This window comes from Oncorhynchus masou, chromosome 11 (genome assembly GCF_036934945.1).
Source record: "Oncorhynchus masou masou isolate Uvic2021 chromosome 11, UVic_Omas_1.1, whole genome shotgun sequence".
NCBI lineage: Eukaryota > Metazoa > Chordata > Actinopteri > Salmoniformes > Salmonidae > Oncorhynchus > Oncorhynchus masou.
This window is the reverse complement of record NC_088222.1, coordinates 56,631,418-56,651,432: the sequence shown is the minus strand read 5'-3', so window position 1 is coordinate 56,651,432 and position 20,015 is coordinate 56,631,418. Positions and strand designations below refer to the sequence as shown.

At 41.1% G+C, this 20,015-nt stretch overlaps 1 protein-coding gene across 1 annotated transcript in view; it reads right to left on the bottom strand.

Annotated features, from left to right (window-relative positions):
• The window catches only part of LOC135548868 (transmembrane protein 132E-like), a 360,411-nt gene extending 341,880 nt beyond the window's left edge, over window positions 1-18,531 (bottom strand). Inside the window, exon 1 of the mRNA XM_064978919.1 lies at window positions 17,212-18,531. Within this exon, the coding sequence (XP_064834991.1) occupies window positions 17,212-17,272 (61 nt within the window). The 5' untranslated portion in view covers window positions 17,273-18,531. The remainder of the gene's footprint in view (window positions 1-17,211) is intronic.
• Between the last annotated feature and the right edge of the window lie 1,484 nt (window positions 18,532-20,015).

Sequence of the window (20,015 nt, the reverse complement as noted above, 5' to 3'; positions counted from 1 at the left end):
TAAGAACTTATACATATAAATATATGGATGAGCAATGACAGAGAGGCATAAGCAAGATGCAATAGATGGTATAAAATACATATACACACGAGGAGAGTAATGCAAGATATGAAAGCATTATTAAAATGGCATTAAAGTGACTAGTGATCCATTTATTTAAGTGGCCAATTATTTCAAGTCTATGTAGGCAGCAGCCTCTGTGCTAGTGATGGCTGTTTAACAGTCTGATGGCCTTGAGATAGAAGCTGTTTTTCAGTCTCTCGGTCCCAGCTTTGATGCACCTGTGCTGACCTCGCCTTCTGGATGGTAGCAGGGTGAACAGGCAGTGGCTCGGGTGGTTGTTGTCCTTGATCTTTTTGTCCTTCCTGTGACATCGGGTGCTGTAGTGTCGTGGAGGACAGGTAGTCTGCCAACCAGTGATGCGTTGCGCAGACCTCACCACCCTCTGGAGAACCCGTTGGTTGTGGGGGTGTGCAGTTGCCGTACCAGGTGGTGATACAGCCCGACAGGATGCTATCAATTGTTCATCTCTAAAAGTTGGAGTGTTTTAGGTGACAAGCCAAATTTCTTCAGCGTCCTGTGGTTGAAGAGGCACTGTTGAGCCTTCACCACACTGTGTGTGGGTGGACCATTTCAGTTTGCCATTGATGTGTACGCCGAGGAATTTGAAGCTTTCCACCTTCTCCTGTGGTCCTGTTGATGTGGATAGGGGGGGTGCTCCCTCTGCTGTTTCCTGAAGATCATCTCCTTTGTTTTGTCGACGTTGAGTGAGGTTATTTTCCTGACACCATACTCAGAGTCCTCACCTCCTCCCTGTAGGCGGTCTCATAGTTTTTTTTAAATAATATGTTTATTATTTTATAATAAGAAATCAAATAAAAAAAGACCGCAATACTAACAATGACATTCATTGTACTGTTGAATGGGATGGCCAATTTAGAGGACAAAACAAAACTTAACTCACACATACACAAAATAGAACAAAATCCTATTAGGTGGTACATGTATAAGAAGACAGTCATTACTGTTTGGCCCTGTCCGGGGGTGTCCTCGGGTGGGGCCACAGTGTCTCCTGACCCCTCCTGTCTCAGCCTTCAGTATTTATGCTGCAGTAGTTTATGTGTCGGGGGGCTGGGGTCAGTTTGTTATATCTGGAGTACTTCTCCTGTCCAATTCGGTGTCCTGTGTGAATCTAAGTGTGCGTTCTCTAATTCTCTCCTTCTCTCTCTCGGAGGACCTGAGCCCTAGGACCATGCCCCAGGACTACCTGACATGATGACTCCTTGCTGTCCCCAGTCCACCTGGCCGTGCTGCTGCTCCAGTTTCAACTGAACCGCGGCCCTAGGACCATGCCCCAGGACTACTTGACATGATGACTCCTTGCTGTCCCCAGTCCACCTGGCCGTGCTGCTGCTCCAGTTTCAACTGTTCTGCCTTATTATTATTCGACCATGCTGGTCATTTATGAACATTTGAACATCTTGGCCATGTTCTGTTATAATCTCTACCCGGCACAGCCAGAAGAGGACTGGCCACCCCACATAGCCTGGTTCCTCTCTAGGTTTCTTCCTAGGTTTTGGCTTTTCTAGGGAGTTTTTCCTAGCCACCGTGCTTCTACACCTGCATTGCTTGCTGTTTGGGGTTTTAGGCTGGGTTTCTGTACAGCACTTTGAGATATCAGCTGATGTACGAAGGGCTATATAAATACATTTGATTTGATTTGATTTGACAAGCAGTGTAGTTAAGGCAAAAATAAATATTGAGTGGAGTACAGCACAGAGTAGCAGCAGATCATCAACCCAGTTATGAAGCGGGACTAGACCATTTATCCAGTATCGGCTGACATATTTAGTAAAACATTGGACTTCTATTGGAAGTATTGTATCGACTCTTTTCACTAAATCCCGTAACCGCATTTCAAAGGTAGGTACAGTCTCCAAAATGAGCCTTTTGGCTAATAGAGTACAAAGAGGGACAGCTTACCCTTCCTGGTTATTCCCATCAACTGTACCAAACAGAGCGATCAATGGGTCTGGGGCTAGAACTCTATCAAAGGCTCTAGATAAGTAATCAAAAATGAGAGCCCAGTAAAAATGTAACTTAGGACATGTCCAGAATAAGTGGGTCAACGTCCCCTCGTCCTGCTTGCACCTCTCACACAGTGGTGAGGTGTCCGGGAATATTTTATGCAGTTTTACTTTTGAGTAATGTAACCTGTGTATCACCTTAAACTGTACAAGGTTGTGTCTGGTATTCACTGAAATGTGGTTTATATTCCTGAGAGCTTCTACCCAGTCCTCATCTGAGATTTCTGAACCAAGTTCTTGTTCCCAAGCCCTTTTAATGATGTCTGTGGATATATGTAGGCCTGTAGCACATCAGACAGTCTATGGGGTGCGATATGATCCTTGAGTAGCCTCTCAAATCACTTAATGATGACAGAACTGAGTGCTACAGGGCGATAGTCATTTAGTTCAGTTACCTTTGCCCTCTTGGGTTCAGGGACAATGGTGGCCATCTTGAAGCATGTGGAGACAGCAGACTGGTATAGGGAGAGATTGAACATGTCCGTAAACATACCAGCAAGCTGGTCTACGCATGCTCTGAGTATGTGGCTAGGGATGCAGTCTGGGCGGCCACCTTGCGAGAGTTAACTTCTCTGGGATATGCGGGATGGTAGCGTCCCACCTCGCCAACAGCCAGTGAAACTGCAGGGCGCCAAATTCAAAACAGAAAACCCATAATTACAATTAATCAAACATACAAGTATTTTACACCATTTTAAAGATAAACTTCTTGTAAATCCAGCCAGTGTCCGATTTCAAATATGCTTTACGGCAAAAGCACACCTTGCGATTATGTTAGGTCAGCACCTAGTTACAGAAAACAATAGCCATATTTCAGCCAATGAGAGGGCTCACTAAAATCAGAAATAGCAATTAAATTCATCACCAACCTTTGATGATGTTCATCAGATGGCACTCACAGGACTTCATGTTACACAATAAATGTGTGTATTGTTCGATAAAAATATTTATGTCCAAAAACCTCATTTGAAATTGGTGTTATGATCAGAAATGCATTGTCTCAAATAAACATCTGGTGAAAGTGTAGAGCCACATCAAATTACAGAAATACTCATAATAAACATTGATAAAAGATACAAGTGTGATGCATGGCAATATAGATAAACCTCTCCTTAATGCAAACACCATGTCAGATTTCAAACTGGCCTTACGGCAAAAGCACACCTTGCAATTATGTTAGGTCAGAGCTAGTCACAGAAAAACATCCAGCCATTTTCCAAAGAAGGAGAGGTGTCAGAAAAGTCAGAAATAGCGTTATAAATATTCACTTACCTTTGATGATCTTGTTCGGAATGCACTCCCAGTTCCACAATAAATGTTAGTTTTGTTTCGATAAAGTCCATAATTTGTGTCCAAATACCTCCTTTTAGTTCGCACGTTTAGCCCAGTAATCCAAATGCATAATGAGCGATCACTTTTTCAGACGAAATGTCAAAAAAGTTATATTACAGTTTGTAGAAACATATCAAACAATGTATAGAATCAATCTTTAGGATGTTAACAAATCTTCAATAATGTTCCAACCGGAGAATTCCTTTGACTTTAGAAATGCAATGTCTTTAGGAACGCAGCTACACCTCACGCGGACCGCGTTGGTGGCACTATATTATCCTCAAAGCGGGCAAAGAAGGTGTTTAGACGGTATCCGCGACGTGGTTTGATTCTCTTTTTGTCGTGTGTGATTGTCTGTAGACCCTGCCACATACATCACGTGTTGGAGACTCCAATTTCTCTCTATACTGACATTTGCTTGTTTGATTGCCTTGGAGAATAACTACAATAACTAATAAGCAGTGAATACATTGTATTACGCCATATTCCCAGTCACCTTTCCATGGTTAAAATGTGGTGGTTTGCACTTTCAGTTGAGCGAATACCGCCATCAAACTACAGTTTCTCGTTAGGGTAGATTTGTCACAGTAGTTAAAACATCTCCTATACATTTCCTTAACTCACTCATCGACTCAGCATATACGTGAAATGTATTCTTTGAGGCTACCCGGAACATGTTTCAGTCCACATGATCAAAACAATCTTGAAGCGTGGATTCCGATTAGTCAGACCAGCGTTGAATAGTCCTTAGCACGGGTACATCCTGTTTGAGTTTCTGCCTATAGGATGGTAATAGCAAAATGGAGTTGTGGTCGGGTTTGCCGAAGGGAGGGCGGGGGAGGGCCTTGTATGCAATGCGGAAGTTAGAGTAGCAGTGATCTAGTGTTTTACCAGTGCTACAGTAAATTTGCTGATAGAATTTAGGTAGCCTTGTTCTCAAATTTGCTTTGTTAAAATCCCCAGCTACAATAAATGCAGCCTCAGGATATATGGTTTCTAGTTTGCATAAAGTCCAGTGAAGTTCCTTGAGGGCCGTTGTGGGGGATATACACGGCTGTGACAAAAACCGAGGAGAATTCCCTAAAGATAATACGGTCAGCATTTGATTGTGAGGAATTCTAGGTCGATTGAACAAAAGGACTTGAGTTCCTGTATGTTACAATTACACCATCAGTTGTTCATCATGAAACATACACCCCCGGCCTTCTTCACAGAGAGATGTTGTGTTCCTGTCGGCAATATACACAAAGAATTGCAGTGGCTGTGCTGGGGGACAGCCATATCCCGAGACAGCTATGTTTCCGTGAAACATTAAACTTAATCAATCATAATCACTAGTTATAACTACACATGGTTGATGATATTACTAGTTTACCTAGCGTGTCCTGCATTGCATATAATCGATGCAGTGTGCATTCGTGAAAAAGGACCGTCGTTGCTCCAACATAAACCTAACCATAAACACCAATGCCTTTCTTAAAATCGATACACAAGTATATATTTTTAAACCTCCATATTTAGCTAAAAGAAATCCAGGTTAGCAGGCAATATTAACCAGGTGAAATTGTCACTTCTCTTGCGTTCATTGCACGCAAAGTCAGGGTATATGCAACAGTTTGGGCCGCCTGGCTCATTGCGAACTAATTTGCCAGAATTTTACGTAATTATGACATAACATTGAAGGTTGTGTAATCTAACAGCGATATTTAGACTGATGGATGCAACCCGTTAGATAAAATACGAAATGGTTCTGTATTTCACTGAAAGAATAAACGTCTTGTTTTCGAGATGATAGTTTCCGTATTCGACCATATCAATGACCTAAGGCTCTCATTTCTGTGTGTTATGTTATAATTAAGTCTATGATTTGATAGAGCAGTCTGAGCGATGGTAGGCAACAGCAGGCTCATAAGCATTCATTCAAACAGCACTTGTGTGCGTTTTGCCAGCAGCTCTGCTGTTTATGACTTCAAGCCTATCAACACCCGAGATTAGGCTGGTGTAACGATGTGATGTGAAATGGCTAGCTAGTTAGCGGGGTGCGCGCTTATAGCGTTTCAAACGTCACTCGCTCTGAGACTTAGAGGAGTTGTTCCCCTTGCTCTGCATGGGTAACGCTGCTTCGAGGGTGGCTGTTGTCGTTGTGTTCCTGGTTCGAGCCCAGGTGGGAACGAGGAGAGGTACGAAAGCTATACTGTTAACCTGGCAATACTAAAGTGCCTATAAGAACATCCAATAGTCAAAGGTATATGAAATACAAATGGTAGAGAGAGAAATAGTCCTATTATTCCTATAATAACTACAACCTAAAACTTCTTACCTGGTAATATTGAAGACTCATGTTAAAAGGAACCACCAGCGCTCATATGTTCTCATGTTCTGAGCAAGGAACTGAAACGTTAGCACATATTGCACTTTTACTTTCTTCTCCAACACTTTTTTTGCATTATTTAAACCAAATTGAACGTATTTCATTATTTATTTGAGGCTAAATTGATTTTATTGATGTATTATATTAAGTTAAAATAAGTGTTCATTCAGTATTGCTGTAACTGCCATTATTACAAATACGTATTTTTTATATATTTTTTTATGTCCTCCAAAAATCGGTATCGGCGTTGGACAATCATAAATCTGTCGATCTCTATCCCTTACTGTGTCTGTCCCGAGCTCACTGGAACAGGAAATTGAGGGCCCAGAATATTTTATACAATGTTGCAAGTTTCAGGCCAAAAACATCAGTTGATAGTTGTACAATGTTTCAAGTTACAGGCCATGTGATTCATAAGATATTTTAAAAAAGTTTGTTGACTTAATGTAGACTATTCCTACATAGTTGGCAATGGCAAAAGTTACTTGTTAGGTTTGTTTAATTTGGATAGAAGTTTGATTAATCACATTACAATGATTGAGATATGGTATTATAAAACTGTTCCATGAAAATGTGTATACGAAAACCATAACTGGCACGCAGATCTGTAGACATGGTAAGAAATTGGCATTCCACATGAAAGGTTGCCGAATTCTCGTGTTGCCTATTACCAGCAAATTTCAGAGCGTAATGGGAGGATCTGCAAAAGCCAGCAGGAGGGGGGGGTCAGGTCAGTTTCTCTCCCCTCTGGCTCCCGAGTCATTTGAGTCTTATTTAATCAAACAGAGCATTTAAAGCATCAGCGAAGCTGAATGTATATAGTTGATTTTATTTATTTTTTAAATGACAATTGTGTCTATAAATGGAAAAATATATATTTTTTTAAATTCCCAGATGACCAAGATTAGTTTTTTGGTTGGGGTTAACATTTGATCAAGTTCACCATTAATATATTACTTCCTTTAGATGGCCTAATTCCAATACTACCGAAGTATAAGACCTACAGAAAATAAGGGCGTTATTGTCACCATAGAACTTAGAGGTCGACCGATTATGATTTTAAACCGGAGGACCAAAAAAAAAGTGGATACCGATTAAATCGGCAGATTTAAAAAAAAACATGTAAAAATTAATGACAATTACAACAATACTGAAAGAACACTTATTTTAACTTAATATAATACATCAATAAAATCAATTTAGTCTAAAAAAAAATTCAATTTGGTTTAAATAATGCACAAACAGTGTTGGAGAAGAAAGTAAAAGTGCAATCAATATGTGCCATGTAAAAAATCTAAAGTTCTTTGCTCAAAACATATGAAAGCTTATGGTTCCTTTTAACTTCGATGTAGGGGGCACTTAATTTTTGGATAAAAAACGTTCCCGTTTTAAAAGAGCTATTTTGTCACGAAAAGATGCTCGACTATGCATATAATTGACAGCTTTGGAAAGAAAACACTGACGTTTCCAAAACTGCAAAGATATTGTCTGTGGGTGCCCCAGAACTAATGCTACAGGCGAAACCAAGATGAAATTTCATACAGGAAATGCCCCAGATTTTAAATGCGCTGTGTTCCAATGTCTCCTTATATGGCTGTGAATGCGCCAGGAATGAGCCTACACTGTCGTTTCTCCAGCTGCGTGCACTTTTCCATTTGGTTCAGAGGAGAAAGGCAACTGCCACGAATGATTTTATTATCGAATAGATGTGAAAAACACCTTGAGGATTGATTCTAAACAACGTTTGCCATGTTTGTCGATATTATGGAGTTAATTTGGAAAAAAGTTAGGCGTTGTAATGACTGAATTTTCGGGGGGTTTTCTTAGCCAAACGTGATGAACAAAACGGAGCGATTTCTCCTACACAAATAATCTTTTTGGAAAAACTGAACATTTGCTATCTGAGAGTCTCCTCATTGAAAACATCCAAAGTTCTTCAAAGGTAAATTATTTTATTTGAATGATTTTCTTGTTTTTGTGAAAATGTTGCCTGCTGAATGCTAGGCTTAATGCTATGCTAGCTATCAATACTCTTACACAAATGCTTGTGTAGCTATGGTTGAAAAGCATATTTTGAAAATCTGAGATGACAGTGTTGTTAACAAAAGGCTAAGCTTGTGAGCCAATATATTTATTTCATTTGCGATTTTCATGAATAGTTAACGTTGCGTTATTCTAATGAGCTTGAGGCTATGATTACGCTCCCGGATACGGGATTGCTCGAGGCTAGGGGTGAAGGTGTTTGTTCACGCACGCAGTTTTACAAAAGGTCTAATTTATAAACGGGAAACATGTGCATGCAAGGCGTGCGCCAAGATTCTAAATCAATATTTTGGGGAGTCTTCTGCACACGTACAGTTATAAAATTAGGCCCCTGGACTGAGACTGCAGTGTAGTAGCTATTGTCCATATCCAGTGTCTGTATGCTGTGTGTAAATGGGCTTGTGGCGGGAGGTATGCCAACCAAACATGACTTTGCTAACACTTTCACCTCAGGCATGTTATGCAGCACAGAGTGAAAGAGGTCTCAGACAAATCGATCCACAGGGAAAGGACAACTCAGATACACAACACCAGTAAACATGGTAAGTGCTACACATTCATGCCTAACTGATGCTTTTTTTAAGACATGCTTTACGGCATTCAGAAAACAGTAGAACAGTCTTCAAGCATTAACGACTAGGCCTTACTGTATAATCATATTTCTGTGAAGTGGCAAGCAGATTACTTTGACACATTGGACGTTTCATGTGAATGCATACATTACAGCAAATTATGGAAATGCAGTGTGCAATTTATTTTAATAATACTACACCAATCAATTGAATAGCAAATAACAATAAGTCATACCTTGTGGCTAAGTAGACAACACCATTGGTTGACTGGATAGGGGTGTTTGTGTGGGAACTATGGAGTAAAATGGGCAGTTAAAACAGTTGAAGATGAGCCAGAAAGTATGGCCAACCTATGGGATGGTGTTAATAGGTTCCAGGACGGCACTATACACTTTAGATTCAGTGTTAACCAAATATCCATTGTCATGATCTTCCGGTTGCTGCCCACCATTATTTTAACAAACTGATGGCAGTGCATGCATGTTCCGGAGACTTCCTTTTAATGTCTCCTAACATTACTTTCAGCCACTGACAGATGAGGGCCGTCCTGAGGATTTAGGGAGACAACCTGGCATCTGTCATAACATGGCTTTTATACTGGTGTTCTTTGGATGTGTACTGACACATTTCGGCACAATAAAAAAAAAGAAAACTTGCTGTTGGAAAATGCCACACTTCCACCGTCACAATGAATAGTTGTCCGACAAAACAGGTAGCCTGATCCCATCCAAGACAATGTGTATTCAAAAAATGCAAAGTTGATTAGACTCATTTTAAAAACGTACTATGACAGAGAGAAAAGGGTGACTATCGTTCTTTTGAATCACCCCTACCTAAATAAGCCTGCATTAGAATATCAATATATTGTGATAAATAAAACTGATAGACCAATCCAATTGATTTAATACTCATTGCCTGCGTCATAGGTATGTTCTTACACTGAGGTGCAGCATGAAAATAAAGAATAAACTATTTTAAACATGCCACATCTATTTTGGGCGTATCTTATACACCACAAGATCACATTTTATTTTACTGACAAAGGATTTACTGTAGCAAAATGAAATCCCTCAAATTCACTGGAGTTCTTCAGAGACATTTGTGTACAAGTTGTTTACAAACCACACCAGACAGGAAAACAAAGTGGGTAAATATACTGAACAAAAATAAAACGCTCATAAGCTGAAATAAAAGGTCCCAGAACTGTTCCATACACACACAAAAAATGGGGGCGTGCTCGGTTCTCCTTTTTCTGTAGTCCACAATCATCTCCTTAGTCTTGGTTACACTGAGGGATAGGTTGTTATTCTGGCACCACCCGGCCAGTTGTCTGGCTTCCTCACTATAGGCCGTCTCGTCGTTGATCAGGCCTAGCACTGTTTCCTGTCGTGGTGGGGCAAGCCAGCAGACAATACAGAGTGTTACGCCATGATTGGCTCAGTGTTCTGTCACTCATGGGGACTTCCTCACTGACAAGTGTAAGAGGAGACATGAAAATTCTAGCCCTTCGGCTGCTGCCATAGAAGTGCCCATCCAAGAAGGCTCAAGGTCATTGGCCACAGATAAAATGAAGTCAAATCACATATGTAGCTTTGATTGGCCTAGTCATGTCAACATCTTACTTTCAAAATCTTAGCTAGCAATCATTAATCAAGTTGACAATCTACTGGAAAATCCTTTTTAATCCTTGTTATATGAATAGGGTTGCAAAGGTTCAAACTTTACAGGAAAATCTCTTTGGGAAGATAAGCCTGGGAATTTTGCTTAAATTCATTAAAAACAAAAAGAAAATTAAGCTAGCTTATAACAGTGAACCTTTGTGTGATGGACAAGGCAATTATAGGTCTTCAAGCATAGTTTGGTTAAACTATCCCCAGATCAATGGAATTGCAACCCTTGCATGCACAGTGCATTCTTCCATCACATGTGCAGTCCACTCTTCAAATGTACAGCTGATTCTCAAGATCTTGCACACTAATAAGATGCTATTGAGCTCTACTACACTGTCTGAGCCAAGGACTACATGCTTTCTGGTAAGTTTTGATTACAATACTGGGTGGGATGAATATATTTCATGACATACAATTTTTTTGTTAACTTGTAAACAGTAGCCTACAGCAAAGTGTTTAAATTATTTAAAACTCGTTAATTTCGGCTAGTTCGTTTTTGCTACCATGTGGGTTTTAGTTTGCTTGAACCTGCTAACTGAGTGTTAATTCACCTGTTTCCATACATAATTCATTTTAAAACATTTATCTTACAAAGGAAATGTTTAATCTAACTTTAGCTGTACATGGAATTGTAGTGTGTTTTTTTTACTCATTTTTTCCCCTAATCTTTACAGGAAAATGCCACGGGCACTCTAATGTGTGGAAACCTTTCACTGCAGCGAATGTCGAAGGAAAAGCTGTGTGCATTTGTAAATACTGTGCCAAATCATGTGAAGATCCAGAATCATCTGGCCAATGTGTATTGGAAGGGATTTCTGAATGTTCTTTGCCCAACATACACCCCTCCAACCAGACATGCTTTATCTACTAATTTGCTGGATGCAGAGTTCAACAGAGTTCAAGTGAAAGTCAAGCCAATCATAGAGAAAGCAGACTGTATTGAAGCATCTCTGATGGGTGGTCGAATGTTTGTGGGCAATGAATAATTAACTTAATCTCCACCCCTCAACCAGTATTCTACAAAAGCACAGACGAGAGAGACACGGGTCCCTACATTGCAGATGAGCTGAAGGCAGTCATCAATGGACCACAGAAGGTATTTCTGGGGGGGACCTAGTGAATGACCTGCAGAGAGCTGGGACCAAAGTAACAAAGCCTACCATCAGTAACACTACGCCGCCAGGGACTGAAATCCTGCAGTGCCAGACGTGTCCCCCTGCTTAAGCCAATACATGTCCAGGCCCGTCTGAAGTTTGCTAGAGAGTATTTGGATGATCCAGAAGAAGACTGGGAGAATGTCATATGGTCAGATGAAACCAAAATAGAACTTTTTGGTAAAAACTCATCTCATCGTGTTTGGAGGACAAAGAATGCTGAGTTGCATCCAAAGAACACCATCCCTACTGTGAAGCATGGGGGTGGAAACATCATGCTTTGGGGCTGTTTTTCTGCAAAGGGACCAGGACGAGTGATCCGTGTAAAGGAAAGAATGAATGGGGCCATGTATTGTGAGATTGAGTGAAAATCTCCTTCCATCAGCAAGGGCATTGAAGATGAAACGTGGCTGGGTCTTTCAGCATGACAATGATCCCAAACTCACTGCCCTGGCAACGAAGGAGTGGCTTCGTAAGAAGCATTTCAAGGTCCTGGAGTGGCCCAACCAGTATCCAGATCTCAACCCCATAGAAAAATCTTTGGAGGGAGTTGAAAGTCCATGTTGCCCAGCAACAGCCCCAAAACATCACTGCTCTAGAGGAGATCTGCATGGAGGAATGGGCCAAAATACCAGCAAGTGTGTGAAAACCTTGTGAAGACTTACAGAAAACATTTAACCTCTGTCATTGCCAACAAAGGGTATATAACAAAGTATTGAGATAAACTGGTTATTGACCAAATACTTATTTTCCACCATAATTTCCAAATAAATTCATTTAAAATCCAGAAAATCACATTTGTAGGATTTTTCTTTTTAAGTGAGAGAACTTGCACAATTGGTGGCTGACTAAATACTTTTTTGCCCCACTGCATCTCATCAGCCTCCCGGTGGAAGGGACTTTGTGGATCAGAGGCTCTTTCCCCTGTTGCCTCCATCATCCTCCAAATCCCACCAACATCAGCCTCCTCAGACCGCAACTGGTCCTTGTTTGTGAACACTGTTCAGAGCCAGGTATCAAATGGGGGAGGGTGTCCGTATGGGGATTACATGATAACCAACTTGGGACAGTTCTGGGATTGGAGAAGAGGGTATCCTTATAGCATAGGGAATCCCACAAAGGTGGATAGATTTTCCATGATATGGGGGAAACCTGGGAGCACTGTTGAACTCTGTAAAGGCGATGAAATCCTACTAACCATCAAAAATATTAAGCTCTCTGATGCAGGCACTTACACCCTCGAACTACAAAGGAACAGGACAGACACGATGGGTGTGTTTTCTATTAAGGTGCTGCCAAAACCACAGAGGTCCCAGACGAACCAGAGCCAGACACACTCCTCTACCACCCCTGGACCGAGCCTGCCACCCCTGTGTCAAATCCCATTCAGGTAACTAACGTTAGAGACTATTCAGCTATTGATCAATGAGGCACAGACTGGTTTTGATGGTAGGGACAATTTGTGGCTGTCTTATATGAGATATACAGCAAAGACCCTGAAAAGAAAGGACTGCATTATGTGGTCATGCTAGACCTGTTCTGGCTACACACCCATTTGCTATAGGAGAAGGAGGGGTGGTTGTGTATTCTGAGAGTTTTTTACCAGGTTCAGCCCAATTCAACTCTCTGTTCCTCTTTGAGCCTTGTGTTTCCTACAGTACCTCCTCATCGGGCCCCTTGGGGTGTTAAGGCATATGGGGACAATTACAGTTGCATCACGGGTACAGGTAATGGCATTGATTATGGGAGATTGCCTGAAGCTGCTTGCAGTAGTAACATAACCATTAATTCCACTTGGCCAGTTACAGGCCTAAACCAAAATAGTGGGTCTGGCTGATGTGTGTTGGATCTGTGGACCCAAAAGAGTGCTGAGACCCATTCTTAGAGGAGACTGGCAAGGTACTTGTGCTCTGACCAGTTTGATAATTCCACTGACCATTGTTGATGTTACTGCTGAGCAGCTGTTGGGTTCTGTATCCAGGGGACCTGAAAACATTCCATCCCATGGGAGACATAGAGCTCCATGGACAGAGGATGTAGTTGACATACACACTAATCTGTTGGGGGTGCCTGTTGGGGTTCCTCATGAATTTCAGGCATTGGGTAGGAATGACTGACTCTGGCACTTACTACCTATTATAGGTCCAGCCATAGTGGATGCAAGACAGACTGCATGGATTAATTATATCTACTATAAATCAACAGCATTTTGTGAATTACTCCCGTGATGCACTCACTGGTATTTCTGAACAGCTTGAGGCCACATCTAGGGTTTCCAGAATAGACTTGCTTTGGATATGCTTCTTGCCAGTCAGGGGGTGTCTGCAAGATGTTCGGTGAACAATGTTGCATGTATATTCCTAATAACACCAGTCCAGATGGTAGTATATCTAAGGCCCTTAATGGGCTTGATGCACTATCTGCTGAGATGAGGACCATGGTGGGGGTGGAGGAGTCTGAACTGTTCTCTTGGTTGGGAGCCTGGTTTGGTAAGTACACTGGTATGGTGGTTACTGGATTTCTGACCCTAATTCTTGTATTTTTGTTATTGATGTGTTGGTATGATGCAAGCAGCACGTGTTTTAAGAAGTCTGTTACAGATGTGGTGAAGGCTTCAGGTATGATGCCTTTGCTTGATGCTCCAGTTGGAGATGCTGAATCAAGCTTTCAGGGGAGGATGGGGCTGACTGAGGATGACCCCTGGTTTGCTGTGGGTGAGGTTTTGGAATGATAACTTCTTAAATACATAACGTGTACGATATAACTTGTCCTCTCTTATGTGAAGGTTCAGAGTCCCTGGGTGGCAAGGAGCCCACCTGGTGCAGGATAGGAGTAGCTGAGAGGACCAGATGGTTTATAATAATGCTTTGCTTTACTCTGTTTTCCATGACCAAAGTTATCCTATATCTTACATGTCAATAAACAATTAAGTTTTATCCTGTTCTTGCTAAGTGACACCCTTATGGGTGTCAAAAGCATATATCACTTGTCAATTTTTTTTTTCTATTTTTCTTGGTTGATTTTTTTCTGTTTTTCTGTAAAAAAAATACATGTAAAAATAATGTTTTAATAAACGTTTTATTATTTTCATGAAATGCTATTAACATATTACTATGTTGGGACTGCTGAAATAAAGGATAATGAGTGACACCCTAGTGGGTGTCAAAAGGGGAACTTAAATTTCACACCATTTTCTTTTCTGTTTTTAAATGAGCTGTTCTCTTTTGATATGAGGGTTTTAAGTTCCTAAGTGGCTGGTAGCCAATCTAGTACATAGTGGGATCGAATGGAGGACATGAAGGTATTTTAAACTTTGTAACTGTTATATGATTCATTGCTGAATTTTTGTTCACAACCTTGGTGTGAAAAGGGGGGATTGTTGGATTCTGTGTTTTACATTATAGCCATTACCATATATATGATTGAATATTATCTGCTGTTGGCTTGTGTGGATGTATGTATGTGTTATGCAACATAGCTGACTTGAAACATTGTTAAAAGTTAAGGCCATGGGCCTTTCTCATGATGGAAAAATACAGAAGACAGGCACTGTGCAATGAGTTGGGGGGGCACATTCAGAGCGTGGGGTTGCAGAACAATCGGTCTTTTGTTAGGTAACAGGAGCCAGGTGCGAGAGAACAGTATCCAGCGCATGGATGTTCTTCACAGCAACAGTTACATCTATCAACAGAAGTGCCAAGAGGCGGGGACCCGCCTGAGCGCCTGCAATAGGCTGAGCAAGTTTAAACCACGCCCAGTCTCTACTCTGACAGGCCGGCTCAGAAGCCGGAACTACTACTGTCATCAGGGTATATTATAATATCTTTGTCAGGAACAAGTCAGTTCTCTGTTTTTTGCCCTGTGAGGTGGGACAGAGAGCCCGTATAAACGAAAATTGCATTTACCACTTATTGCTTAGCTAATAAAAAATACATAGTATACAATCGGTGACTCAGTGTCCTATTTATCCTGATACCAGATTCGAATTGACGCAATTCTCACACACACCAAAGCACACAACAGGCTGACCAAAACAAGGGTATTGTCTCCATATGATAAATGTATCTAATGCAAAAAACATTACATTAAAATAGTATTAATTTTCATGCATTTCCATTAATTCCCACGGAACGTTTCCACCTCTGAATATTCCCCAAAATGTGCAAACCTACATATGGAGAGAAATAATGGAGAAGTATAGTTAAAATGTATCGGTGCTCAGCCATAAACATTACACAAGTTAGAAATCACAAATTCAACAACGAGTGGTTTGGACCAGTGACAGTGGCTGTGTTGTCCCAAATCTGGGATTAAGGGGTTATTTTCCAGGTTTAAAATGATAAACATTCAACATTGGCCATGCTGTCAATGGAGGATTTGTGCCTCGTTCAAAACAATTTAACTTGGGAGGACCACCGCGTCATCTTCCTGTTCAAGTGAGCACAGCACAACAATGTGAGTCCAAAAATGTCCTTAGCGATGTGATGCAATACTGACCACTGTCTTTGGGGGGGTCCCTCATGTAAGGAATAGATTGCAAACTAGTGACGTTGCAGACCAATAAAAGCCTTATTTCAGTGTGTTGTAGTGCATTACTGCAAACGGGGCATCCTAAACCTGAATGGGAGAGCACACCAGAAATATTTATACGGTATTTAAAAATCCCCTAATCGGTTCAGAAAATACAGACTAGTGAAATTGAGAGCTCCTAAAAACATGGGCTACAAAAACCTGCTATTAAAGTGTGGCAAGCTACACAGCCCTGCTCCCACCTTGTGGAGAGATGCTGTTTGTGGACCCTCAATTGTACTTTCCCAGGACCATTCATTGCAAATGAAAGCATTCAACTGGTTGTATACCTCACTTGCATTAATAACTTAATCCTTACCTGCATCTATTAGCTCCTATATTACACTTTGTGTGTGCAGAATAACAAATCCAAATTTAAAGAGAAGCTGAACTTCCTGCTTTGGCCTCATTTTGGATTTGATTCATTAAAAGAAATGCTAGCGGCCATTACCGAATTCAAATGAGAGTTGGATTCTGGGTGTGGTTTGATGTGAGTGTCGTGTGTGTGTGTGTGTGTGTGTTCGCAGGTGGGAAGACTAAGACAAATATTCTCTCTTCAGCCGGCTGGTGTGCGACTGTGGCAAATATGGTTTGACTTTGGATAGTCTCTCTGGGGCTAGTTAGGGCCATCAATAAATTACACAACGTAAATGAGACAATATTTTGATGTTGCACACATTTTAGTTCTCAAATGCCTTACATTTTTCTATTTTAATGTATAGTTGGTTTGCGTCACTGACATTCGGAGGTATTGGATTTTTAACATTGTCCCATGTCCATTGTGCAATTTACAGATGGTCTCTAACTAGTCCCATATGGACATCCGGAGTCAAACCACATTTACCATGGGCATTACTATCAGGTTGCATGCGGCTCAGAACTGATTACTACATGTGTGCTGCCAGCTGAGGGCAGGATGAAATGAGCCCCCTCACATTCTAAACTGAAGATCATGATTAGTTGATTATTGGAGTCAGATGTGTTAGTTGGGGCTGGGGGAAAAACTGACAGCAATCAGGCCCCGAGGACTGGAGTTGCCAATCCCCGATTTATGTAGTGATATACTCAGGTTGCCTACAAAACTATAGTGTCATCCAATTTACACTCTGTAGTCAATTTTGACTGTATAATCAAATGTTTGACTCATATCGATGCCATATAAGCCGTTTTCTAAATGAGAAGTTGGTTCGTAGGGGCAGTTGCGCTTAAGCGACACTGCAACAGTGTTTTCTACTCTGAAATCTCAAAATCGCATCTCACTTGAAATTGCCTACCTATAACAATCAAACAGGCGCCGCCCACAGTCGTCGCAACCCAACTTCACCGAGATGTAGGCCTACACATCATGGAGTTCAGACACCCAGCTAATCATCATTCTGAAGTATACTGTGTGTCACTTGGTTAGGCACTTACCATTAGAAATGAGCGCCACACAGAGCAGAAGAGTTCCTCTGCGGTATGGTGAAATTGACATCGTAGAGCTCAGTAAATCCAGTAAGCAGTCTTGAATACAGGAGTCTTCAAATATAGCTTCCGACCGGTGTTAGGTCTACGACAGGTTCTTCAAGAGTCTAACGTTGAATTGTTTACAAGATGTGGGGCTGTAGACTAGGCTGCTGAATAGGTCGGTGTCAAGTCCTACAAATGTCTGACTGGCTTAATGAAAACAAAATGTAAGGCACGATGAACGAACGTATTTTTATAAAAGGGGCTCCAAGCCGGATCAGAAAGTTACAGGTATCAGGATCAAGTGGCTCGAGACTCCCACGCGTCTGTTTCCAATTGTGCCCTCAATTAAATAGTCCTCCATGCATGTTCCAAATATGTAGCCAAGTCCACGGGTTAAATAATTCAACACATGCGCAATTGTACTCACACATTGCAATAAAAATAACTATTGATGTGGAATTCCTCGCCGTTCAGTTGACTACGCTAAATGCGGAGGTATTTGATGCTGGTAGGCTATAAACTGCAGCGCCTAAAATTGATATACGTGTTATCCAAAAGGTCCTGAAACCTACAACTGGACAGTGGGTGTAGTTTTCCATGATACGGAGCCAATTAAACAGAACATTTAACCAAGCCCCGATGCAACAATGTAGCCAACTGACAATGGAGACCATCCGTCGGTTTTTACTGCGCGGTAGGGAACACGGGCTCGGGTTCAACAACGCGTGCCTTTTGCCGGGTGTCTCATGCCTTTATTAAAGTTCCCGTGCACAAGCGAGAGGAACCTCCAGTAAGCAAAAAAAGGCTATTCCACACGTAACAATGTATACGAAAGAAACACTCGACTAATCTCGGGTAATTCCGCGATTCCCAACCCAAGTCACTGAATGCGTTTCATGCGGTGATTTGATAGTTCATCTAGTTCCCAGATTGAAAACGGCAGTCCACATAATATGCCTACCACATTTCGATGTTAGGCTCCCTTAATTCTCATCGCCTTTATATTCTAGAAGTCCCGAGTCACAATGTTGACGATTTTCACTCAATCCGCAGTAACGTTAGTAGTCCAGATCCATCCCCTAGCTGTGGTTCCAAACTCACGGACTGTTTCGCAATAGTCTGCTTTGTGTTGACCATTCTTTGGCACTCCTCTAATGAAAGAAATAAATAAAAAATGCTCATTCGTTCTCGTATGTGTTGTGTCCCATAAAGCTACTTTCTCAAAGACAGTTGCTACCAAGATCCTTCTCCCTCACTCTCAGAATTCAACAAAATGCTGAACGCCGCATCAATCAACCAAATCTTAATCACGTGGTACCCTCCGGCCTGACGCGCGTGCGATGCATACTTTATCCAATGAGGTGGACAGTGTGCGTGTGTACAATTTGTACAACATGTTGCATGAAGCCTATGAATTCGTTGTTCTATAACGAATGAAATTGCTTTTAAATCCGAAATTCAAGGTGAGCAATATGTAAAGGTCTTAATTTCAATAAATAAACATTTATCAAAACGATCATAAGATGCCGATGATACGAAGAGGTAGTTTTATTTATTTTGAATGACCATTACTAGTTCGGTGGTTCATAACCGTTAGGGATCAACTTTATGATCAGAGCTAAATGCAATAATTTCCATCGTAATGTTTAGTATTTATTAGGATCCCCATTAGCTGCTGCAATTACTCATCTTGGGGTCCAAACATGATGTTTAATGTTAGATAATACACTATTTCATAAGTATATTATTGTAATTTCTGTTTCAACACTGTCTCTTATCTGGTACAGTATTATCTAGTGAGCTCTGATATGCTAAACATCACTTAAACATGAATGAGCCTTACTCCAGTTGCAAAGAGATTTACTGAAAAGGTTAGGCTATCTGGTTCCAATTGTTTTCTGTTTGTTAATAAGATATTTAATGTAACATTACAGGAAAGAAATCTTATGCAGCCTAAAAATAGCATAATTCAAAACACCATAGCATATAAACAACCACTATTGGCCACAGTTGGCTAAGCAGATGTCCTCACAGCACAGCTGCTCCATTCACTTCCAAGTGGAGAGAAAGTTTCGATGTGCAAATGGGGACTCCAATTTGTTTTCTCATTGAACATGCCACTTCATGCATATCATTTGGCTCCATTCTAAGATTTGTCTAGGCTCCAACAATTCACCCATAGGCCAGAGGTAATGATCGCTATCATAAGGGTTCAAATAATTATATCACAGCAATGAACCATCTTTATACAGTACACTTTACATTATTAGGATTGCAGATAGCAGTGACCCATTCCCCTTCTGGGGAAAGCTGTGTCATCCTCAGGTCATAGGCTTCCAAATCTTTGAGTGATGTGCTTCACACGGTCCCCAGGCCCACAATAATATTGCCACTGATAATCACAGAGTATCTTTCACCTCCAAATGTAGAAGCCTACACCACATATCTCACTTGTGGTAGCATTGAACAACATTCGTTATTGTCAGCTCACAAAGGTCTGCTGGGAATATGAATGCCTTGTCCTAAAATATTGCATCTCTTCGGCCTGTCTTGTTCTATAATGTTAGGTGAAGCCGCTTTGGTCTTCCAGCATGAGAGAATGAAGGGGCATATTATCATGCAGCATAGTATAAGGGTTTGGTACCCTTTTGGATTGACACACTGACATGCCTGCACTCCATTTTAGGCCACCAATGTTGTCAGTCTCAAAGTACATACTTTGGGGCATGGGATATTATCCAAATGTAGTGAATATTCCAAACTGCATT